The sequence below is a fragment of the Opisthocomus hoazin genome, chromosome 8 (assembly GCF_030867145.1).
Source record: "Opisthocomus hoazin isolate bOpiHoa1 chromosome 8, bOpiHoa1.hap1, whole genome shotgun sequence".
NCBI lineage: Eukaryota > Metazoa > Chordata > Aves > Opisthocomiformes > Opisthocomidae > Opisthocomus > Opisthocomus hoazin.
This window is the reverse complement of record NC_134421.1, coordinates 29,197,086-29,222,494: the sequence shown is the minus strand read 5'-3', so window position 1 is coordinate 29,222,494 and position 25,409 is coordinate 29,197,086. Positions and strand designations below refer to the sequence as shown.

General features: G+C 36.8%; 1 protein-coding gene across 3 annotated transcripts in view; it reads right to left on the bottom strand.

Annotated features, from left to right (window-relative positions):
• Positions 1 to 25,409, bottom strand: part of PPP1R12A (protein phosphatase 1 regulatory subunit 12A) — a 127,643-nt gene that overhangs the window by 12,317 nt on the left and 89,917 nt on the right. For 2 of the 3 annotated variants that reach the window (XM_075429475.1, XM_075429474.1), the window contains exons 10-23: positions 24,358 to 24,573; positions 23,476 to 23,570; positions 21,875 to 21,997; positions 19,875 to 20,036; positions 19,254 to 19,430; positions 15,485 to 15,575; positions 13,015 to 13,212; positions 12,660 to 12,828; positions 9,717 to 9,835; positions 8,948 to 9,008; positions 3,540 to 3,561; positions 2,196 to 2,337; positions 1,404 to 1,508; positions 464 to 511 (exon numbers count right to left, since the gene is read on the bottom strand). In XM_075429475.1, the coding sequence (XP_075285590.1) occupies positions 464 to 511; positions 1,404 to 1,508; positions 2,196 to 2,337; positions 3,540 to 3,561; positions 8,948 to 9,008; positions 9,717 to 9,835; positions 12,660 to 12,828; positions 13,015 to 13,212; positions 15,485 to 15,575; positions 19,254 to 19,430; positions 19,875 to 20,036; positions 21,875 to 21,997; positions 23,476 to 23,570; positions 24,358 to 24,573 (1,728 nt within the window). The remainder of the gene's footprint in view (positions 1 to 463; positions 512 to 1,403; positions 1,509 to 2,195; positions 2,338 to 3,539; positions 3,562 to 8,947; positions 9,009 to 9,716; positions 9,836 to 12,659; positions 12,829 to 13,014; positions 13,213 to 15,484; positions 15,576 to 19,253; positions 19,431 to 19,874; positions 20,037 to 21,874; positions 21,998 to 23,475; positions 23,571 to 24,357; positions 24,574 to 25,409) is intronic. The other variant, XM_075429476.1, reaches the window with a different exon arrangement.

Below are 25,409 nucleotides of genomic sequence, written 5' to 3'. Positions count from 1 at the left end.
AGGTTTAAGGTCTCATGTCTGAGGTAGTAACAGCTCCTTCATTACCAACAATAACTGGTCAAACAACACGCATGCCTCTGGAAAGCTCGGAGGAAATCGAAGTCTCTGAATCTTGGAAATGCATTAGGAGATGAGATGCTCTGAACCCACTCAACCCTCTGGAGTGCCAACATTGTTTTGGATGAGACGGAACAAGCGGCAGATCCCTGGAGGGCAATGGGGTTCAGAACCTGGTTATCACAAGCCAACAGGCAACCTGAAGGCAATTCTTAAGAGTAATTCCATCTTACAGTATCCCACATTCATTGCCACTTTGAAACTTAAAATCCCCAAATCTCCTAAAAAATGCAAGTTACAAGAAAGGCTTCTGTTCCCACTAAAATATATCCAAGCCAGGGGTTGAAAAACAAACTAAAACAAAGCCTGAATTGGAGCACTTCAGAGATCTTTGGCAGAAACTCACCCTTTTCTCCATTTCCAAGAGTGATCTGTCAGCAAATCTTTCTTGTCTCTGAAACACAAAATTAATGAAGGTATTGGTACGTGGCCTTAAGCAACACAAAACAGGTAAAGCAATTCAATTGGACATTTTAGTATTCTATTCGAAGTATGTTTTCAAAAGCATTTTAAAGTATGTTCAAGGAAGAAACACTGAAATAAAGAAGGATGAACTGGATTTATCATGCACTTCCTCTGTGACCATCCCTAAGTAATTTAATCACCCTATAGCCTTTGGCAAATAGGAGTAATAACGTATTTCTATCTAAAAGCATTAAAAAACAAAGATCTTTTTAATGCACTTCACTGACATTTACGGGGTACACATGGAAGATGCTAAAGTACAGGTAAATTGTGGCAAATGTGATCTGAGACTAGTAAACACTCTTTCTTCAGCAATTTCAGGCGGATTTAACTTCTGCATAAGCACTTGGTATTACTGTATGCAGCACTGTTACCTGACAGTTACCTGTAACTGGAGTGCACTATTTGCTGTTCAGTTCTGAGATAAAGCTATCTCACCAGCCGGGAAGAATGGGCAGGTTATGCCAATCTGCCAGCAGGTTTATGAATTAATCAAACAATCCCGACTGACAGTTTGAATATATGCTTAACAGTGTAGAAAGTGTTTATCCCTACCCTGCAAAGAAGTTCCAGAGACATGCTGGTAAGAACAACTACTACTTGAACAGGCAGGAGGTAGTCTCACACATTTTTGTTCGCAGCTGAAAACCAGAATCCTGCGCTCTTTTCTCTTTAGAAACAGAGTGGTACTCTTCTTTACTCCCATCTTTGGATAAAAAGCAAAGCTGATGCCTCCTAAAGAGCAGCCCATAGCCTGGGGTGCTTCTAGTTTGCTATCTGCTTTGTCAGCTCAGTACATGCTTTTTCTGTTTTATACAAACCTGAGTGGTCTTCTCCAACTGTAGCTTAAGATCTGTAAGTTCCATGTTGGTATCATGTAACTGTGCTTTCAGTTTTTCATTTTCAGCTAGAATCTGTTCATAAAGCTAAGAGAAAATATTAATTTAAAAAAATACTGAATAATCATTCAGTGAGACTAGCTGAAAAATTTAAAAACCATGATTGAGCTGTATGTGAAATGAACAAATACATTAACAGTCTAAGAACTAAAAATCAGTTATAGATTTTAAAGATAATTAGAATTAGCAAGCACTTTAAAGAACTGTTACCAAATATTTCTAGAAACAAGCAACATTACACAGGGAGCATACAACTTACCTTACACATACTAAGAAAATACTTGCCACTTTTCCTGCTTCACAGACTAGGTAGACACCACAGTAAACTTTTGACAAACTCCTCCTCTATTTTAAAGCAAGATCTAAACAAATGTTTACATCACATGTATGTAAGCTAGTAAACATATAAAAGAAAAGGCTTCACATACGTATAAAGCAGTTTTAATGATACAATCAACTACAAAAATAGGATGATCGTATTGGTCATAGAAAATGGATCTTGGCTCCTCTGGATTTCTCCCTTGCCTTGAAGCGAAAAGTGCAAAAGACAGAAGCTGGTTTGTAATGTGTGTTTGCCCCCCCTGTAGTGGTTGCTCTGCTCGTCCATTCAGCTGAGCTGCAGTATTTGTGATGCAATGTGAGATTATTTCCAGACAATTCATGAAAAACAGTAATAAAGTTCTATTCTCGCACCAAAATTACTGGATCAGATACCTTCTTAAAATCAGGGCTATCTTCTTTTTCTAGTCTACTGCAGTACGGTTTCCGATCTTCAAGGTAACTCTGTGACCCTGATCGCCCCTGTGCTGAGTCATAACGATCACCTGAAGACACGCTGAGGGACCCCGTATCATACCTGTAACAGAAAAGTTCTTATATTCCTTTGCCTCTGTGTTCAAACTGAGACCACTCACTGTATCAAACGTGTGAGTTTCCTGTTACCCAGTGGGGAACAACCAAATGCAATTATATATTTTAGTTCAGCCACTGTCTTCTAATCTGATGCGAAGTTAATTTTTATATTCCCTCAGTACTTCAAGATTCTGTGGGAAAGTGTTTTCAAATTGCTTAATCTGCCAAGTAAGCACCTGCACTGTATACAGAGAACTATTTTAAATTAAATTAAATTAAAATATTTAATTCAGGCAAATATTTACATGTCTTAAAGGACTTAATATTAGCTTAGATAGATTTTCTTTATAAATAAAGAATGAAAGCATTTTTTAAAAATTTATTACTTTAATTGAAGGGTTTAAAAAAAGTAATCTCTGAACTATTGGCCTAGATGAGTTCTCCAAGTTTTATTAGAGAAACCAAGGAGATTTCAAAACTCTTCACTGTGATTTCTACTATTTCAACAGAAGCAGTTTATGAAACAAATCTTCAGCAAAGTCTTTATCCTACTAACCACCAAATCGCAACCAGTTTTAATAAAGCTTAGAATAATTTCACACTGTTCACTCTTCACTGATCATGTGCTGTATTAGTTCTATTTAACAGTTTTTCATCACAGATGGAATATAATAAAATCCAGTAATTAATTCTAAAGGTCTAAAACCCAATGAAACATAATTTGTTTAAATGATTGATATTGCTGCATTTCCTTTTTAGCCAATCTTCTGGAAATCTGCTTTTCAGAGGCTGTAGTACTTTTTTTGAGATTCCTCAGAAATTTTTCAGTAGGGTATTTTAAAAGAGGGGCAAAAAGAACCTCTTGTCTTCTTTGTAAAAGCTGACTTCAAACTGAAAATTTTGTAAGGAATGGTACTGTATCCACTGTGTCCTACAAAATGCCCAGCCTGACTTCAGTGCACCACCAATACAGAGTCCAATGTATTCCCCAGAATGGAGTATCCCACCCACGCATGGAAAAAAATATTCAGTACTGTAACTGTAGAATCATTTTTCATACAAATGTTAAATATCATTAACGCCTTTTAAAGCTCAACACAGCTGACTACTGGGGTTAAGCTGAATTTGTACATAAAGAACTTAAAATGAGAATATGTGAACAAAAACTGTAACAATTTTAAATTAATTTGTTTAAATTGCACATACCTTGAAAGGCTATCGCTCTGAGGTGAGGAGGGGTAAAAAGAAAGAAAAAGAATAGATCGAGTCAATAATTTAAATAAAATAAAATATCTAACAATCTGTGAACAAGTATAGCTAAACAGTTGTGTTAAAGGCACATGCTATCCAACAGTATGCATTATCTGAATATTGTCAAGCTTCAATTTTGTTATGTCTGGAACAGAAGTATGTGTTAGAATGTGCTTGCCAAAATACGATTTACACTCCAAAAGTCCGGACTGTCCTAAACACTGGGGTCATTCCAGCAGTCAGTGCATTCTGCGACTGGCCTGCCTGTCACCAAAGGCATCAGAACTGTGTTCTCCAAATTCCCTATTCCTTCTCCCTCTAATCCAACATTAGCAATAAAGTCTTGAAAGGTCAACAAAATAATGACTTCAGCTCAAAACAATAATATAAAATAAGCTACAAGATCATTGTTTCAACATAGCTCGATGGGAAACAAGCTAGTATACCAACAACATAAGGAAGTACTCATTAGACTTAATTTAAATGACATAACTTCATTTTTTATATTACTTTCATTCATTCATTCACTCCAGGTGAATCCACAGGCACAAAGTTCACTCACTTTACTTAACAAGCGAAATTTAATTAGAAGTGATGACTTAAGTGTGAGGGTGTGCCCTCTAAGCATTATATCACTCATACGAACCTTTTTTCCCCTCTGGATGTCAATACAGATTCAACATTTATTCCAAATATAATAACAATCTTGAATGAAGACATTTCAGTCAAGAAACTCTACTGATGTCTACCTGGACATCCTCCAACATTGTTCACCTAGCAGTGGCTGAAGCCTTCCCCATGCATGGGTTTTTCTGGGGGTGGTGTGGTTTGTTTGTTTTCCTTTTTTTAGAAGGAAACTGTATTTTTTCAACATGCATAAAACAAAATGACGACATTCTCCACAATACACTTGATTTCCCCTTTGAGATCTTCAAGTGCATTTACTGCACATAGGATATCAAAAGTACGTGCTGTAGCCTAACCACTGCTAATAAAACATTGTTGTTCTTTGATAAGAGTGTGAATAACGCTGAGAACTTAAGAGATTCTGTAGAAAATGCCACAGTTGGGTGGCACACACCTATATATGCAAAGTTTTTAAGCTACTGGCCACAAGAAGATTAACTTCCACCTAAGTATGAGTCTAATCTTGCATTATCGTATGTTTAGGCAAGATCAGTGCGAGATTACAGACCTCCACCCTGGAAGCAATGACCTGCAAAAATCCCTTTTCCACTGCTTCCTTCTCACCTCAACAAAACAGAGGAAGTTTTGTCTGTAAAGACTTTCAGTCTTCTCTTTTCACCTGGCAGGAATGCCACGTACAGAAAAATGCTGAGCTGGTCCTTCCAACCTTTACTTACAGTGTAGGACAGCCACTACAAGGAAGCAAACCATTTCTACATTATTTCTTAACAAACACGCTTTCTAAAGGCTGTTTTTCTTTGCTGCTAGTGGACTCCCCGTGGTGCTGTGGGAATGTGAAAACCTCCCAGCTTTCCATTCCCCTGCTGCATTATAGCCTCCCAAACGGAAAAGCTCAAGTTATGAAGTCACACGCAGACCACCTGAGACACAAATTTTTCCAGCTATACAGGAGGACAACAAATGAACTGGTGAGGCAAGAGTGTGCTAATTACCAGAGGCAGGAAAACACAGAGGCAGCCCATTTCTGTTCTCCTGGCTGAGGCTGGGAACCCGAGGTGCTGGACAAGGACTCTGCAATCTTCAGAAACTGTACATTGGTGGTTTCCACTCCCTGACAGCTGTGAAGCCCAGCTCCTGCTGCTTGAAGCACCATCCAGGCTCCGTACCTCACCGAAAGAGCAGCGCCTTTCTCAAGCACATGCCTCTTCCTGTTCCCCTCACTTTTCACAAAACTTGTTTGGGGTTTTTTTTTTTTAGCCCAGTCTTAGCTGTTTGCTTTCTTTACTTTCCCCTTCGAACTCGGCCAGTTCAGCCCAGTCACAATTTTTGACATTTGGCAAAACAAACTGTGAAAGGGTGTAAGTCTACAAACTTTGCATAAAGCTTGAGCAGAAATGACGCCAACACAGATACCCCCGTGCATCCAGATCACACGAGACGGATGTTCTGCGTAGTCACAGAACTGAGCAGACCGAGCAGCCACAGTCACACTGGCAGCACACCAGCAGTAATGAAAAATTAAAACATATGTATCCTTAACTACATAGCCTGAAATAAATAACACTTCTAACCCTACGCCACTAGTCTATACAGACCATAAGGGTGCCCCAAACCAAACTGTGTATTTGAAAATGTGCACTAAGCTTCTAGCCATTACAGTGAGGTTAGGATAATTACTGGTAATGGAAATAAAATACCAAAGGCAGGTGGAATTTTCTGTACTGTTATAAATAAGTGTTTCTGTAAAACTGCCACAGTAGTGAAAATGAGAAACAAAATTTGAGTACAGCATTTAATCAACACTGTCAGTTTCTCATGTTTACTCCCACAGAATCAGAAGACTTAATGACATTTATTATCCTAATATTGCTAGCTTTCACCTTTCAGAAGCCATATATCTCATCCCTGGCTAAAATAAAACTTCAGTCCATTTGATTATAACCTAATCACAGTTGTAATACCTATTCAAATTCTTTTTTTTTTTTAATACATCATACTGAAGAACAGGCTTCACAGAAACATTTTTATACTTACAATTCTTCAGTTGCCAATGTGATCTTCCAATTTGCTTATTTTTAACAGGCGACCCTACAACTTCATTCTAAGACTATCCTTCTAGCAGGATTTCCTTTAAGTAACACGGCATTTTTTGTGCTAATTGAAGAAATTCTTGGCTCTTAACATTAAAAAGCCTAAACAAAATTTCATTAGGACAACCTCCAACTATCCAAGTCCTTATCAAAGCCCGACTTCTCTTTAACAGCTCTCCTTTATGGACAAATGACCAGCTGTTAAAAGACAGTTCTGAAGAAATGAAGAACAAGAAAGCACAAACCAACATCTCCCAAGACGGTTCTTTCAAAGATCTCTGAGATGAATAAGATAATAATTTTTCTGGTTCCTTAAAGATTTCAGGCTAGAAATTATTTTGTCTAAGATCCTTTGATTTTCTTTGTAGCATGCACCCATATGCAAGGCTTGTTCTTGACCTCCTCTCTTCAATTTACATTCTTGAGTTACGGCCAAAGCCTTTGGAAGTTCTAGTTACCGTCTTATACCTCTGGCTTGTAGCTTCACCAAGCTAAAAAACCAACAGCAGCACCACATAAGGGAGTAACAGAGAATTTCAGTATTTCCAAAGGTTCGGTCTTCTGAATAGCAGTACATCAAATTACCAGCAGAACTGAAAAAGCTTAACTTTTTTCTGAATGTCTTTCATTGTGATTCTAGTTTATTCATATCGCTTTCCTCTTCTCTTCCTAGAACTGAAAAGGATTTACCAGCACGTAATGATGAATTTCTACAATAAAGCATGCGAGATTTGTGTCAAAGTGCAAGTAGATTTAGCAACTGCAAAAAGGAAAGACACTTAAAAAACAAAAAAAATACACTTTTTGCAACAGATTTCAGAACAGATTGCCTATTAGAACATTCAAGATCTACTCCACTGTTATTTTTCAAAGGTGGCAAAATACTGCATTGTCAAAAGTAATATATTTAATTTTCAGTTTGTCATTGGTAAATGCTAAATAGTGGTTTATCAAAGACAGGAACTTACTTGGAATCTACTTAATGTTTTAAATCTCTGATAAACCATTTGTATGCAAAGGCGAAAAACATCTTAATATGAAAACAACAAAATTATTATATACAAATTTTAAGATATCTCATAGTTAACAGCATTATCATAATTACATGGCTAGAACATATTCTGCAATTTTGATACTATACTGGAAATTCTGTACTAGGTATGAGAAAATTTGAAAAGAAAACTCAAAGCTACATGAAATACTTCTTTTGATATTCAACTCACTTTCACTCTGTTTTCGTACTTTCTGCAGCCGATGTGACAAAAGAGCTTACATCAACACAGCAAAATCAATTTATGTAGCTAGGCGACAGTGAACTTGGTTCACACATTCAATTTATTTCAAAACTCTTCATGAACTCAAAGCTGATTCTATACTGATTTATAATGAAATCAAACTACCAAAGGCCTTTGTAGCAAGTATATGGGTTAGGAAAATGTTTTGATACCTAAGCTAAGCCGTGCTTAGGCAGCCAGTTCTACACATCTCCACCATCCCACCCCAACACCCCCACCCTTTTAATCATAGATCGTATTCATAATTTTGGGCCTGATTTACCACTACTTCACTGTAGTTTTATATGAGTCTAATTCTATCAGAAGCACCACACACATGTTCCAGCAAAATGAATTTCTACAGAACAGAATATGGAGTAATTACAGATCTAAGGATGATACGTACTAGCGGGAGGAATGGAAACAGGACTATGCATTTATGTTAACGTGACACAAAAGTCTAAAATTATAGGAAACCAAGATGGCACAGAATGAATCTCTTAACTAAAGTATTTAAGGAATGTGCAGTGGAAGATTTTACACAAACAAGAGAAACACCACTTTAGTTTTATTCCTCAGTAATGAACCTGATTCTGTAGTGTGTTACTCCAAGGTTTAGGTAAAAAAAACCCCACATTCTGCTATACCATTTTATAGTACATCTTAAGTTACTACTTCCCTTTTAATCCCTCTTCATCCCATTGTCACACACCGTTCAGTTTATAAGGATTTTTTCCATTAAATCAAGCCTATTACACTGTTTTCCACCGACATTTTAACAAGACTAATAATACTGAATTAGGATGTTCAGAAATCCATTTTTGTCAATGGAGAAATCAGGTACATTGTGTTCTTCAACTTTCCATGCTCCATTACATTAACTTCTCATATTATTTGTTAATTACATTATTTACAGCACCAGGTTTAATTTTAAAAGATTTTAATTAGTGTGCATAAGTCACTGGACATCATTTATCTGAAAATGACAGAGCAGATGGAACGACGATTTTTGCAAGGTAGAAACCGAAAGCTCCCTCCAGTAACTTGCTGCAACATGTCCCTGACCTGCATGTCAGAAATTTCACCTACTTTTTCTGGATGCTAATTCTACATAATCAGAATGGAAGAGAAAAACATCAGTTTTAGTCATTGTTAATACATTAAAAATTGTTATTAAAGACTGCAAGGAAATGGCACTGAACCATAGCCACAAATTATGAATCAGAAAGCACTTGTAACAACTGTACCGGACAAACTCTGTTAACTGAATCCAACTGCAACAGAAATTCTACCATCAAAATGTATCTGTTAGAAAGTTAATAAACTAATTATCTTTTTTAAATTACCTGAGTTTCTTTCTTATTTGTTCCTTCTTCTGAATCGGACTGGTGTTCCTGTTCATTTTCATCACTCTGGTGAAAAAGATGGGAGAGGAAAAATAATTAAACTGTTGAACACTTACTGACATTTTAAGGCATTCTAGACTTTTAATACGACAATCTAAGAGCAGTAGAAATCTACCTAACTAAAATGTATAACGAGTGCATGGGATATATGAGGAAAATTCTCAAACAAGTACATATTTTCAGTACCAGAAGGAGAGGAAACAGAACTTTGTATTTGACACATGCAAATCTTGCTTTTACAAGATTACATGCTGATCCCATGACAAAAAAAAAAGGAAAGGGAATCAGCTAAAACATCAACTATAACCCTTCTCATGTGACAGCAGGTTCTTTCAGTTGGAAGTACGTGGCTACTTGTCACGTGCCAAATAATGAGTCTCATTCTTACAGCACACATGCAATAGAAAATAATTGTTCAGTGGTTATTTTTTCCTTAGATTATGATTAATTCCTGCTAAATTATGGTTATTACAGTATTCTAGAGTTCTTTTTAGCATTGTCATTATAACTGAAGACTTAATTTTGATTTCGCTCCTGAAAGCTTCAAAACAGAGAAACAGAGAATACATAACTTGAACAAGCATCAGTTTTTCCAGAACAATTATCTATATACTGTATTACTCTAAACTATTTTCTATTTTAAGAATACACTATACACAATCCCTATTGCTACATGTTAAGGTTATAAAACAGCAGCAGCAGTCATTTACTTACATCTTGGGTCCAAAAAGAAACTCCTGTAGATCGTCGTTTTTCTCTTGGTCGCCGCCTTTCCCTTATAGACTTAGGCTGTGACTTATCTTCCTCCTTTTCTTCCTCTTTTTTGCCCCCTTCTGTTAATAAGAACTTTCTTATTCATTTAAGCATGACACAATATAATTTTATTAAAATTTTCCAAAATAATTCTTAGTCTTTAAAACACTTGGTATTAATTTTTTTACCTGAAATAAATTCACTAGAGAGCTTCTTACCACACATAGGGTTTGCTGTAACATACATTCCCCAGAATATAGCTCTAAAATACTGTAAATACCGTTCCAATTCTTCAACAGCAACTGCAAAATACTTATTCCATCTCAGCCACCTAAACAAAATGTTTCAATGTAATAGTAATACACTACAAATTGGACTTCAAATTTAATTTTCAAAACTGTCACGTAGTAATTCAAACATCTGTGTCAGCAGATGTATAACAGTACAAAATAAGAGAAGACAATTCTTCACCATTCTTCAGTGAACAAGTTTTTTTTTGCTTACATCAAGAATTCGATATTAAAAAAAAACAACAACAAATGTTTTAACAGTCTGTTAAGTCCTCCTTAGAGTCCCGCTTTTCATCACAGTCCTCTCAATTTTTGCTCTAAGGAAGAATAAAATGGGATCTCCGAGATTAGATTAATACTACGTTACAGGCATCCTTTTTCTTGAAAAGAAATGCAATTGCAATTCAGAACCAACATAATACCTCAAGACCGTGTTTGTTCCCCTATATGTTTACAAGTAATTTGTACAACAAAATGTATAAAACAAACCTGCCAAAACCAAAGCTATTTACCTATTATCATGCAGTCTACTCAGTCTGCTGTTTTTTTATGAAAGAAACCACAGATCTGAGTTCAGACAGAAGCATCACTAATAACTTTACCATTACTAGTCTTCAGAGGTAAATAAACATTTTAGTGTGAAGCAAGAATTAAAAAGAAAATAAGGAAATACAAATATTCACGGTGAACATAAATATTTCCTAATTAAATAAATGACTATTTTATCTCTGGGCTTTCACACGATAATGTATTTCTCCTCCTTGAAGTCATAATTTGAAGAAAAACTTTCTGTAGCTAATATTTACCCATGACAATGTTTTCCATAGAACAGTCTAAAAAGAGTTTCCTAGAGTAAGCACACATTACTGAAGAATCTTAATCCAAATTTCAGTTCACGTTAGGACAGAGGGAAAAAATTCGGAAAGCACAACGCTGACGCTTAGCCCCAACAACTTCCTCAGAAAATACCAGTCTAGTGAACATGGCAATACTGCTACATAGTTCATTGACATTTGTTCAATGGATCATTTAATCTGATCCTCTGTATAACAAAAATTATAAATTTCAATCAGTAATCCTACTCAAGTTACGATCAGTAACTTGAATTCAAGTATTACTCCCAAATCAATGGCAGCATGCCTTTGAGAAAGAACAGGAGATCCCACTGTACGTCACCAGCCTCTTCCTTTGACAGGCAACTAATCAGGCACAACATCTCTGAGAATTAAAGCAACTGATTCACATTTAAAATCAGGGCAAAAACTTTGTGACACCACAGAAATGCTTTTTTCTAACCTCTGAATCACACATCTGATCCTCAGCTTAAGATTACATAAACCAGTTAAGTACCTAGAATCACAGAATCACAGAATGGTAGGGGTTGGAAGGGACCTCTGTGGGTCATCTAGTCCAACCCCCCTGCCGAAGCAGGGTCACCTACAGCAGGCTGCACAGGACCTTGTCCAGGCGGGTCTTGAATATCTCCAGAGAAGGAGACTCCACAACGTCCCTGGGCAGCCTGTTCCAGTGCTCCGTCACCCTCAGAGGGAAGAAGTTCTTCCTCATGTTCAGACGGAACTTCCTGTGCCTCAGTTTGTGCCCATTGCCCCTTGTCCTGTCACTGGGCACCACTGAAAAGAGCTTGGCCCCATCCTCCTGACACCCACCCTTCAGATATTTATAAGCATTTATAAGGTCCCCTCGCAGCCTTCTCTTCTTCAGGCTGAACAAGCCCAGCTCCCTCAGCCTCTCCTCGTAGGGGAGATGTTCCAGTCCCCTCACCATCCTTGTAGCCCTCCGCTGGACTCTCTCCAGTAGCTCTTCATCTTTCTTGAAGTGGGGAGCCCAGAACTGGACACAGTACTCCAGATGAGGCCTCACCAGGGCAGTGTAGAGGGGAAGGAGAACCTCCCTCGTCCTGCTGGCCACCCTCTTCTTGATGCACCCCAGGATCCCATTGGCCTTCTTGGCAGCCAGGGCACACTGCTGGCTCATGGTTAACCTGTCGTCCACCAGGACACCCAGGTTCCTCTCCACAGAGCTGCTCTCCAGCAGGTCCGCCCCAAAGAACCAACCATAGAAGTATGGTTCCATTCAATATTATGAACTAACACTGGAAATACCCCCTTCTCTTTGTTATCAGCTGCTCATGAAACCATGAGAGGTCCTTAAAGCATTAAAACATCATTCCAGTCCTTCAGTGTGGAAGGACTGAAACAAAACCCTAGTTATTTAGCAATTATGCAATCAAGTAAAATTCCTCCCCAATACCTGCAAGTATTTAAACTCTGAAGTGTGGTATTGTATTATAGTTGCTGTGTTAAAGCAGAAATGAAAGCACTATGTGGATACTCATGGCAGTATATTTGACATTTCTATGACCACCAAAGGAAAACACAGATTCACATACCGAACGGTTGCAAAACACCACCAAGTACAGAAGAGCCTTTTTCCTCTCTATACGCAAGTTTTGGAATTTCTTACAGAAGATGGGAGCATGATACATCCCCATGTCTTACATATCGCAGCCCATTTTGAACTATCTTTAGAAACATAAGCTGCCCTTTGTCAACTAAAACAAAAAAAAAACACCCTTCACAAGCAGTGCTCCTACCTCTTTCACTTTCCTTTGTTCCACTTCGAGAATAGGCAGAAGTTATACCTATGAGGCTGTTTGGTCTGTTTAGCTGACTTGAAGTCGAAAGAGAGCTAGTGGAGGTGGAGAGTGAAGAGGTGGATGAAGTTGAAGTGGAAGTTGAAGTTGGTCTATAGCGATGATATGGCTATTCAGCAGAAAAACATCCAAAAAATCAAAATTAATTTACCAAGATTAAGCAAATATAAACCACAGGATATTAAAACATTTAAGTATATAAATAGTTCTTATAGTAGTACCAAAATCAAAAGATTATAGTTGGAGTTAAGAGTCATATAATTCCTCTACCTAAAGAGACCCATCATGAAAATACCTCTTCAACAGTTCGGGAATATCTTTGTCTATAATCATCATCTTTAGTTTCAGATTCTTTCTTTTCTTCTTGTTTTTCTTTGTCTTGCTTTTCTTTCTCTTCTTTTTCCTTTTCTTCGTTTTCCTGTTCTCTGGTTCGCGTGGGACGACTTCTTCCTATAGTTTTTTCAGCTTCTTGAAGCTCTGTCAGTGTTACACCCTGTGAAAACAGCAGCCAGCAAATGTTTCAATATATCACTGGTGTTAATGTAGATTATCACATTATCTAAACACATATCTTAAAGACAAAATTCAGCTGAAGAAAATTAATTCTACCTATTAAGAAATAAATTTTACCTATATAGTCTACCTATAAGCTTTTCTCTTGAATCTTGGAACCAAATATCTCTCCGATTTGTGGTGTTTGCTGTAATGTGATCTACCACAGATTCTCCAGCAACACAATTTTTAGTTGAACTAGTACATATGGATCATGTAGACAATCATTTAGAAATCATTTAAGAACCCACGATATCCATCCAATATCATCATGAGCATACTAAATATTTTTGAAATAACTCTAAAAATACTTCTCAAATTTTCAGAAATATTGATACTTGAAAATATTGATATTGATACAAATTCACTTACTACAACTGGATTTTTAGGTCAACACCACATTAAAAAACGCACTGACAGCACCAGAGAAAGTTGCAACTTGTTTCTTATTTCCTTGTTATTCTGAGGCTAAAAACTAGTTTTGAAATAAGCTCAGACAACAAACAATTATTTGAAGACACCTTTTATCTCTTGCACTTTTCAGCTGGTATATCTTAATGAGATACTGCTCAAAACACTTTGTAATCTATTCTTTAAAGCCAACTTTGCAGCTTATCCGTCATTTAATTGTTTTTTTTTTGTGTAGATAATGTTTTAATACAGTAATTATTCCTGGTAACTGCTTCACTGTAAAAATTCAACAATAGTTGGCTTGTAATTTGACCATGTCTCAGGGCTCTGAATTAGCATGAAGAGGTAAAAAAGAACTCCGGTAAGATAAAGTTGTATCAAGCAGTGTGGATCTCTCAGTTAGGAAAGGTAAGCACAAATATCTGAGGGGTTTAAAATTGCAAAGATTTGAAAATAACACCAGCAAACAATGTAGATATGGATGATAGCTAGAGTATTTCTGTGTGCTGTTTTATCCAGGGACTATTTGCTGCTTATTCTCAGTTTGTCAGCAGTCAGAAGAAGAGATGGGTAGACACACTCCAGAGGATAGTGGTTGGCAACTGCTCTGCTGCCCAAAGAGTGTTCCAGTACCATTTAGAGAGAATCTATTTTGTTACTGTCACATGCTTCCCTATGTTAGGATTGCACTGGTTGCAATTCAGTATGAGACAGTTCTAACGGAAACTGGGAAGAACCACCAAATATATCAGTATATAAACTAAGAGAGAAATGCTGAAAGGAGACATGCAGTTAGATTCTAAATTAATAGAAAAAAAAAAAACAAACCCAAAACTCCTCCTTAGTAGTGTTCTGTGTCCACAGAGACTAGATTGAATGTATTTTTTCCTATGCCATAGATCTTATTAGCTATCCATATGTTGGTCAGCTCAATCACATTGTCCTCAGTAGCCCATGCACAGAAAAAAGACTTAGAAATCATAGAATCATAGAAAGTTTTGGGTTGGAAGGGACCCCTAGAGGTCATCTAGTCCAACCCCCCTGCAGCGAGCAGGGACACCGCTAACTAGATCAGGTTGCTCAGAGCCCTGTCCAGCCTGGTCTTGAATGTTTCCAGGGACGGGGCCTCCACTACCTCTCTGGGCAACTTCTTCCTTATATCCAGCCTAAACCTACCCTGTTTTAGTTTAAAACCATTACCCCTCGTCCTATCACTGTTGTCTCTACTAAAAAGATTGTCCCCATCTTTCCTATAGGCTCCCTTTAAGGACTGAAATGCTGCAATCAGGTCTCCCCGCAGCCTTGTCTTCTCCAGGCTGAACAAGCCCAACTCTCTCAGCCTGTCCTCATAGGAGGGGTGCTCCAGCCCTCGGATCATTTTTGTAGCCCTCTATGCCTGTTTCTCAAGTATTAAGTCTTCAGCCAGAAGTATACTATACAGCTGTTAGTTCTTGAAGAATTCAAAGTCTTAGATTTAAACATCTCCATAACATCAAATAGAATTACTTGAGTAAGCCATTTTACCATAATGCAATCAAAAACTTCCTTTCAGTGGAGGACTCTGCTTTCACATTTGTATTAAGTCGCTCTGCAGGGATTACAAAAAGTAACTTTCCGTACACAAGGAAGGGTCCTAAAGCTTTCCAGGAAGAAAGGGTCAAAAAAGAGGCTTTATTTCTTCTGGTACAAGTTGGTTTATACCAAGAAGGCCCATAAGTTTATTGGGAGCTTTACTGGGAAATTAAAACTTCACTGTGCACGGGTATGTTTCCATAAACACAGAAGCTTTAATACAACTATACCTGCGTAGATCTTCTAGACTGTCTTGCTTGCCTGGATCTAGCTTTTCTTTGGGACTCTGACTCTTCATCCCGTACTGGAGTGAGGTATGATCTAAAGAGTTAATTACAAACAAATTGGCAAACAATAATTTTTGTACAGATGTATTAAATGGTCAGAAAAAAACCCGCAACATGGTATGACTGAAAAACAAAGGAATTGGAAGAAAATCTTTAACTATATAAGACGAATTACATTTCAGACATTTCATCCATATCATAACAACCTACTCATTAAGATAGCAGCCTTAGGAGTCAGTTAAAATATATAGTGTTTCCCTACTTAATTTAGATTTCTTTTTATCATTTTCTCTAACTACAAGTTCAGCTTTTTGGGTATTTCTACTATACACCTACTAACATAGGGGTAGAAGACCTCAGAGATTCAGCCAGTTACACATTTACACAGAAAATATGCGTGTGTGTGTGTATTAACTTTTAACATAACTTGTAGGCTTTTAGAAAAAGCTAAATGTACTGCTAATGCAGAAAACCTGATTACACCATTTATTGCACCAGAGATGAAAAGTCCTTGAGGAGGTGGTTACCATATGCTCACATGAATCATCCATGCTTTGACTAATCCAACTCCCTTTGAAAAAAACTGTGCTTAAAAATAAATCCTCATGAAACCCACAAAAATCCTGCAGAGTAAGCAGGTAATTGTAATCAAAGCCAAAAGCCTACTACAGTAGACATACAAGGTCCAGACTCTTAAAAGAAATTCTGCAATCCAGGTAGCTGGGGTAAAAACATATTTTATAGAGATACATATACTTGGATAAATGTATATATTTGCACGTACGTAACATATATATATGTGTTTATGTAAAAACACCATTAAAGAACATAAATGTTTTTAATGCATTTGTTGATTTTGTATTGTGGTATATTCTGGGAATGGTGTTATAATTTAACATTTTGAGAAAATCCTTAGATTAGCTAAAAGTTAGAAAAATTTGAAAAAGCAAAACCAGATAGTTGCTAAAAGATTGCTTAACACACAAAACCTCTCTGAGTTTCTTTAGATCATAAAATTAGCTACATTAACAATAGTAGAGTCAGATTCTGTAATATTTTATGATTGTCTATATTTTAAAATTCGTTAGCTAGGAATAACTGGCTAATGATTCAATAATTGGCTAGTGATCATGTTTCAAAAGCTATCACCTATTAACAAATCATTTATCTACGGAAAGAGAAGTTCTTTGGTCACCTAATTGTGTATTTGTTAGCACACACTAAAAAAAGTTCTAAAACAATTCTAAGTTTTAAAAGTAAACTTCATTTACAGAGACCTGTGGATTACTACCCATGTTCTATCTCTATTAAACAAACTATCCCCAAAACAGAGGAATATATTTATAATTACCTGCTACACTTACAAATGTAGAAACATCTCCTGTCTTATGAGACATCTTAAAAAAAATCCCCACTATATTAGTTTGATTCCCCTATCCTGCTCTCCTGCAAACAACATTTTTGATAGACTTTCCATTTGCCTAGCGACCTAGGCCCTATCTATTAGGGGAAGGGTGCCTGTTAGCTGCTTTAGATAACCTGACCTGAAATCCTACCTACCTAAGAGGTTTTGATTGCAGAGCAGGTGTAATCTTCAGGGCTTGAAAACTGCCACAAATTACTCCGTATAACTTGTTCTTCAGTAACTGGTGTACATACACCTACCCTCCAATAAATCTGAAATACTTTAAACCTCACTGAAGGAAAATGAAAACTCTCAACCTGCCAGGTGCACACTATAGCTGCTGTCAGAGTAGAAAGTGCCCTTTAGTACCATCCCCTGAGTGTATGACACGCAGGTTACCTATGCAATATTATTCATGACACAAAGATTCAAGTTTGTCATTCTCTTCCCCGTTTCTCTAAACCAATCCTAAAAATTAAATAAAGAATATAGCTTCTTGAGCTGTTCCAAAAGGATGCACCCTTATGTGCTTCAGTACCAAAAGTAGTTTACAACGTCTTTACTTTTCAAATATTCTTTGGAATACAATTTCAAACATACTTTCTAAATACACACTTTCAGTCTATACATGCGGATTAACGAACTTCCTTTCTTAAGAAATATTTAGCATATAATACTTCATATAGACATGTTTTTCATGTGCCTATAAACATACACAGATACACACATGCACATGTATATGTATCTGTATATATAGACAGATACACACGTGCTGATGGTTAGAGCACTACCTTCTCACACGCACACAGTAATTATTCCAGTTGTGCTGATTTCTAAGATTTAATGGATATTTTTCATATGCCATGAAGAATGCATCTCCAACAGTATATTACACAATTCGCCCAGAGTCAGAGAAAAACAAGCCATTTCAGGCCAACTGTAGGTATCTAAAAGGTATGTAGTATATATGCATTAGTATACACACACTGGGGAGAGCAAACAAGACAGCAAAAGCCATAATGCTAAATTTCCTTGCTTTTGTAGCCCAGATGAGACTGAAATAGCATTTGCATTTTAAAACTGGAACGACTTTTGAAAAGAAAAAAAGATGTGTTTTGTTGGCTTTGCTTTTTATTGTCAGGTTCAGTCAAATTCTGCTTTGGAAAATGCACGTTCTGACTACGGTTGTTACTGACATGGGTTGTAAGCACCTGTGGGCACCTCCTGAATCACGGTGGGGAAGAAAAAAATAATCCCCATTTCATATAAGTTATTTCATCTCATTTTTGGGTATGAAAGGAAGATTATCCTAAATAGGCCTAAAGATATGAGGAATCTTTAAACATTGTTGCTGCCCTAAGTGAACCAAACGAATGCAGGTTTCTTCTGTACCAATGAACGGCTTCGTTACCTCCGTCAGCATACAGATACACACACATCTGGCACTGATACAGGAGTTACACTTCCAAACTACTATAGAAGCAACACAGAAATCTGAACTTGCATTTCAGTGGAAGGGTTAAAGGATAAACATTTATAAATATCCAGAAGAACAACCCAGGGAAAGCTAACAGAAATTAACAACCTTGTGAAATCTTCTTTTTGCTTCCCTAAATAGCAGGTAACAACTCTTTACAGAGACATAAATATGCACCAGTCTTAACTCATCCTGCATGTAACTAACAGAAAAAACACCATATTCTTAAAATGAGATTTACATCAGCTTCTTATTCATTCTTCATACTGAAGAGCTCTTAAACCATTGCATTTACAACCATATATATTATGTTTCAAGTAGAAGAGACCCTAAATCATGCAAAGAAATAACCAGAATGTGTCGGGTTCAATACTGTTTTCTCAGTAGTGCCAGGCATACAAAGTAACTGAAAAAAATGCTACGTTGTAACTTATTAGCATACTGCCAGTGGCACAGTAGCTCAATTACAAGCAACGTACTTGTAGTAATTAATTATTAATTTTCTTGGTTTTAATTCAGTGTTATTACATAGTTCCATTATGGGTGATTTTAAGAGGACTCATTTAATCTATTAAGAGAAATACTTATATAACATATACCAAATGAGAACCCAAGGCCAGTCAAGTTTAGATTTCACGAATGGTGCCTACCAGTACTAAGCTCCCACATAAACTGAGGCACACAGTTAGTTGCCTCAGTACACAGCAAGCACACAATACTGCTTTACATACTGTACTATCCAAATCTGTGGTAACCAACACATTCCTTTAAATAAGAAAAAAATATAACTTTTGTATAAAAGCAACATTACTCTTAGGACCTTTACACACCTCCGTCTCTCCCTGACCTCTGATGTTGAGGACACAGTGCCAGAAGTAGCTGTAGTCATGGCTGTGGTAGTGGCTGTCGCATTTACAACAGATGGTGCAACAGGAACGGTCACTGCTGTAGGAACACTGTCCTTTTCTTTCTCAGTACTATCCTCAGCCCACAAACGATTTGAGGTACTACAGCATAACAAGCAGCAACACAAAAAAAGAGAAAAGGAAACAGCTAAACAATGAAAGCACTTTACTAAACAACTAATAACATGTAAATTGAGGGATGGATTTTTTTTAAAAGAAAACTGAGAAATGTCTCTACTATGAAAGCTCAACTTGAGCTATTAAATTGAATAACTTAAGAATTGAGCAGTTCACAATAATTGAACTTTTCTTCTTCTCAGCCTTCTACCATTGGATTTATTCTTTTGTACCAACATGGCTGCCGCTTAACAGTAGAAAGCCATTCAAAATGTTCGAGCCAAATTGTATAAAATCAAAACAAATTTAACAGGAAAGTGAAAAAATCCAGAGCCCCAGAATCTACTAAACAAGAACGCATGCACATACATAAGCACACAGTAGACCTGACAAAAAACAAAGAAAAAAGAAGTGTGCTGGTGCCATTACCTGCTTTGTACACCTGCTGAAGTAGAACCCGTTGTACTCTTTGTAGTAGTGTTTGCGCTGGCAGGCAGTGTTTTCTGAAGACCAGCAGAAGAGGTAACTGTTGATGCAGTACTTGGAACATTAGAACTAATCAAATCATCTTGTCTTCTACCAAAGGAGCCACTGAAGGAGAGACATGTACAAATGATGCATTTGTATTACTTATCTTTGCTCATAAAATATCACAAAGCTGTGAATGATCCATTAAATTCCTGCCCGTATATTCTGTGTCTCAGTTGAGTCTCAGAAACTGCTGGGCAGAAGACGCGTTTTCTTCACTATTTCCTTGACTAGTTCTTTTGATTCATGACTTCAGAGGGCAGCAGAAGTGTCCCTTAGTCCTGACCATTTCTCCACAGAAGAGGAGATGAAGAATGGAATCTCACTGGTTTATGTATGACTGTCTTGATCGCATCTGCTGAAGTATTATTCATACAAGGCCCCCAACGTCACATTTTTAAACTGCTGTTTCACCCACACTGAATACCTCAGAAAATGCAGAATTTTACTTCACAGCTTGTCAGAAAAGAAAATGTCATCAATCTCACTCCTCTTACAATTTTAAACCAATTAAATGTACTCCTTTTTATTTTTTTAAAAAAAAAACACCTTTAATCATTCCCAGAAAGATTAACCTCCCACTCAGGCTTCTCCCTTGCTCTTCAAGTTGTAAAGAAGATCGAGTGGTTTCTACATTTTTCTCCATTGGTTCTGGCTGAACAAATTTTGCATTACCATGTCAGGATGCCCAGGACTAAACATCGGAAGCCACAGTTAGGACCGACAGATCATCATACTACTAACTGCAAAAGATTTAAGGAAATATGCTTCTTTGTCATTCTCCAATTGATCATTTTTCCTATCACTATCAATTCTATGACAAAAAAAACCCCAAAACTATACAGGAACAACTAAGCAAAGAAACCATTAAAGCACCACATGCAATTTAAAAGTGATGAGTACATTTTGTTTGAAGACTGGAGCGTAAATACTGATAAAAGCTAATATGCAAAAGTTGTTCTCATATGTCAAATATTGATGTTTTCCACTCAGAACAGGAAGCCTGTGTAACATCTTGCCTAACCTCAATTTTAGAAAAATTGAGGTTTTTTTTAAAGGCAGGACGTTAACAAATATATAAGATGTATTATACTGTACGAAACACCCTGACTACATGCCACTGACAACATCCATGTCAAGACTAAAAAGAAGGTTAAGTACCCATCACCATGTACATCAGCAGCATGTATCAATATGCAGCTTAGCTACCTAAAACTTTTCTTTTGATCTATTCATTTTAGGTATTTATTGCTCCACTAATTTCAGTGAAGAACTTGACCCAAACAGCTACACTGAAACTACACAAGGGAGTAAAGTTAATCATGTATATACTTGCAGGATACAACTCCTTCTGAAAAATCCTGCAAGATAGGAACCATGCTCATCTGAAAATTAATTAATTTTCATATTAATCATAATTTACTTCGTATTCAAGTTAGATTTACATATGCATTCTATGATGCTGACATTCAGCGTAGGCATGGCTATAATCTGCCATTACGGAGAGCAGCCCAAGACCTCTGATACTGTCATGCAATAAAACAAAATTCAACAGAGACAAGGTATTTCTCCTTTTCTCTTCAGATACCAAGCAAAATTACTTCTATTCCAACATTTAAAATAGCTATTTTTGGCTACTGAACTAATCTAGAAAGAGTCAAATGAACCTCAAACTGAAATAAACCACAGGAAAAAGGAAGCATATAATTTTAATTATATAGCAGTTGCTGGAAGTCTAAGCTAGTAAAAATGGTGTAGCTTTAAAACCAGCATGATAATACCTTGCATTCAACATGTCACCACTCAGTTTTAAATTGTCCTTACAAAGTGATTCAGTACTTGTTTATTTTAATTTGTAAGCTTATTTTGATTAAAAAAAAAGATAAGAGAAAATCCCACACCTTCTTTGATAACTTGTGTTTAATGATGTAGGACCTTCATTCAAACTGTTTTTCTTGACATCTTCCTCCCATTTTCTCCTGGTATAGGAACTGCCACCACGTATTGAGCTAGCAGATGAGTCCCTGTAAAAAAGATTTTAGTTTAGCAAAATTGTATTAAAGAAGGTTGTTCTTGACGTGAACTGAAAATGAGTTTCAAATTAAAGATTAAATTGCTGGATAACACACTTAAATGTAACTGTGCAGAACAGGAATACAATGACCTTTATGGACCATAATTTTCCATCTCCTGAGGAGAAATACTACATTCATACTAACACTGTTAGAAATACAATAGAAAAGTAGCATCAACAGAAAGGCTTCTAAAGAGGATTTAATCAACATGAAATCAATCATCAGCTTTCATCTGTAATCACTGCGGGCTTTGTTTTCCTCAAAAAAGGAACAAGAGGCTTTTCTGTTTGCTCCTGAGATTATCCAGTGCAATGCAATGAAGGGAAAACTAGTCGGGTTTTTTAGAAATTGATTTCCTGGGATTTTTCATTCTTGGATGTTATAAGCAGAAGTTCAAAGGCTGACTAGCCTTCAGAACTCATGATACTGTAGACTAGTGTAAATAGGCCTGCAGTAGCCATTCCTGAGTGGCCTGCCACATATCACTAGCTGACATTACTTTAGTCATGAGGAATTTCTAGCCTGCTGTTGCAGTTTATACCAGCAAGAAATAACCTTGCAAAAATCTACTTAGAAAAACTGCCCTGAAAACTGACACTGAGATTTAAAACCAAGAATTTCTAATAAAAATGTCAGCGCAACATTTGAAGTAAAGTTCAGACAGAAGGAAGAAAAAAAAGTCTTTCACAAAACTAGACATAAAAGGCAACCAGGCGTGCAAGGGAAAATAGAACAAAATTTTGTAAAGATATATTTTATGTTCAGATAGCTTTGGCCTTCAGAATGTACCTCTTTTTGAACAAAAATTTACGTGTTTGAGTAGAAACTCAGTACAGAAGTGAAAAATGGGAAGGTTCTGACAGTGTAAATACACCATGAAAGTACCCCAGATCCTAAGAGGTAACAAGCCTATGCACCTACACTTTTTGTTTCTTTTATATTGAAAGCTACAGAAGAAGTATCAGCGAAGAAAGTAAAAATCTCCAACAGAAGACGAAAGGTCAACACATAAACAAGGCATGGTTTTATGCAAAGACTGCACGAAACACAGCATTTTATTATCATCAGAAGTAATAATGGAAGCCAGTAGCAGCACGCCACGGCTCAAGACAAAGCAGTAAAATGCTTTCAGCACCCTTCAGTAGCTTAAAGTTTACAACTTCATATTTCGGATGTTATTTATTTTCATTCCCATGAAGACAACACTCATTGCCCAGCTCTGCTCTTGTCATATAACAATTTGGATTTCAAAAAGGGTCATTACAATTTACAAGATCAAAAACCCACATGAACTGGATTACCCTATGGATTAGCATAATCTATAGAGCAGGATAAATAATTAGCTTTGTCTTAAAATCTGTGAGTTTGTCAGCCACTCTAAAATAATGTAATTTTATATTTAACAGAAATTATAACTCCAGAGTCACCTGTTTTCTTTTTCATCAATGTCAGAGGTACTGGCCAGTCGTCTTGGTATTGTAGGTGCAACGTACGCAAGTCGAGTTCCTTTTCCATCTTTCTCCTGAAAGACATGTATTTTTTATTCAGTGTTGCCGATATTGACTGCACTGCTACTGGATAGAAAATCATAATTATGACAACTACAGCTGTATTTATTGTGACCCGATTATGCAAATGAGTTTTAAGCTTTAGTTAAACATAATAAGGACTACAATAGGAAAAAGAAGCTGTTTGTGTTTTCATTTTAGTGATGCAAATCACTTGATTTCTCTTTTTTCTGCTTTGCCACAGTGCATTCTGAACACCAATTACTGAAAGCAGCTGGTTTAGTACTTTTAAATAGCATAGTGTAGTATAGTATTATTTTTGATCCTGAAAACATTTAAACATTTGCATTTGAAACAGAACCACAAGTTCTGTGTTGTTCAGTTACCTGTCCCAAATTAGTCCTTCACTTGGTTCAGTGTCTTCATGTTTAATTACAGGACTAAATTTTTGTAAATAAAAAATGTCTACGGAATACAGAAAGAGACTCCTTTTCTGTAAGATTCTTTCTTTCAACATCACTCTCCTAAGTGATGCCGGAACTATCAAACCTCTCATCTTCTGAACTGTAAAAACTACTACTAGCATTGCAAGTCCCAAGAGGGAAAAGCCCCAGACCTGTGTACCAGGTCACCAGACAATGACGGTGCATATTACACTTTTAAAAGCTCCATAATTTAACTTTTCAGAATTTTGGTAAAGAATGGATGTGTAGTACAGTCTTACTTCTACAATGCATCATAAATACACTAAGTAAGGTAGATCAGTTCCTCAAAACATTGTTTCACACTGAAAAGAATTACCTTTTCTTTGTTGTCCAATGAAGAGGAAAGCCTAGGACTTGAGGCAGAACGCATAACACCTGCAGAGTCCTTTTCTTTCTGAGCTTCTTTGGAAGCAGTAATCTCTGCAAGCGCACCATAACTACCAGTTTTTCTAAGACCTGACCTCCACGAAGCAGGAGACTCATCTTTCCTCTCTTCTTCTTTGGGAGAAACCTTGGTTGTAGATGTTGGAAACTATAAAACACATGTAAATGAATTTACATTATTAATTTACAGTATCTGTGGTAATTCATGATCCTTGCAGAGATTTGAGAACACAATTATTTCTAATAATCATAGAAGTGCTGAATTCGTAGGGGAGTTGTAGTGAGAGACAACCTACACACTCTTCTCTTAAATGAGTTAATGAGATAAGAAATGTCAAGGTATACTACTCCTCTAAAAGTTAGCCTAGAAAAACCCACACTTTGTAATACACACTGTGGTCATGAGATGCAAATTTAGAAACATGCAAATCCAGCATCAACATTTTGATTAAATATATTATTTTGCAACCTGTACACAAACCTGTGCACGCCAGAACCTCACCATAGATTTTTCACCCTTACTGGGCACGAGAACAATGCCAGTTTTGCGCAAGCCCTGCCGCCAGGATGCAGGATCTACTGACTCCACGACAGGCATGACAGGAGGAATGAAATCATACTAAAGCCAATTAGGACAAGACAAAGATGAAGATTGAAAGAATGGAAAATAGAAGAAAAAGGTTGTTTTAAAACCACATAGTTTGTTCCTATGCTTATGTTATGTAGCTCTTCATCACAGCACAAAATACCAAAAAGCAGTAAGAGACTTAAAACCTTACCAACAGATTCTTATTAAACACAACACGGCACGTTTAGCTAAATCAGGGACGGAATTAAGAGTTTGTGTAGAAAAGGACAGCAAAGCCTGTTGACCTAACAAGGTCTATGGCCTAAATCTTCGCATGGTTGAGAATACTGGAAGATTCACATCAACATACATCTTATCTTCTTATCATATTTCATTCATATTCCTTAATCACATCC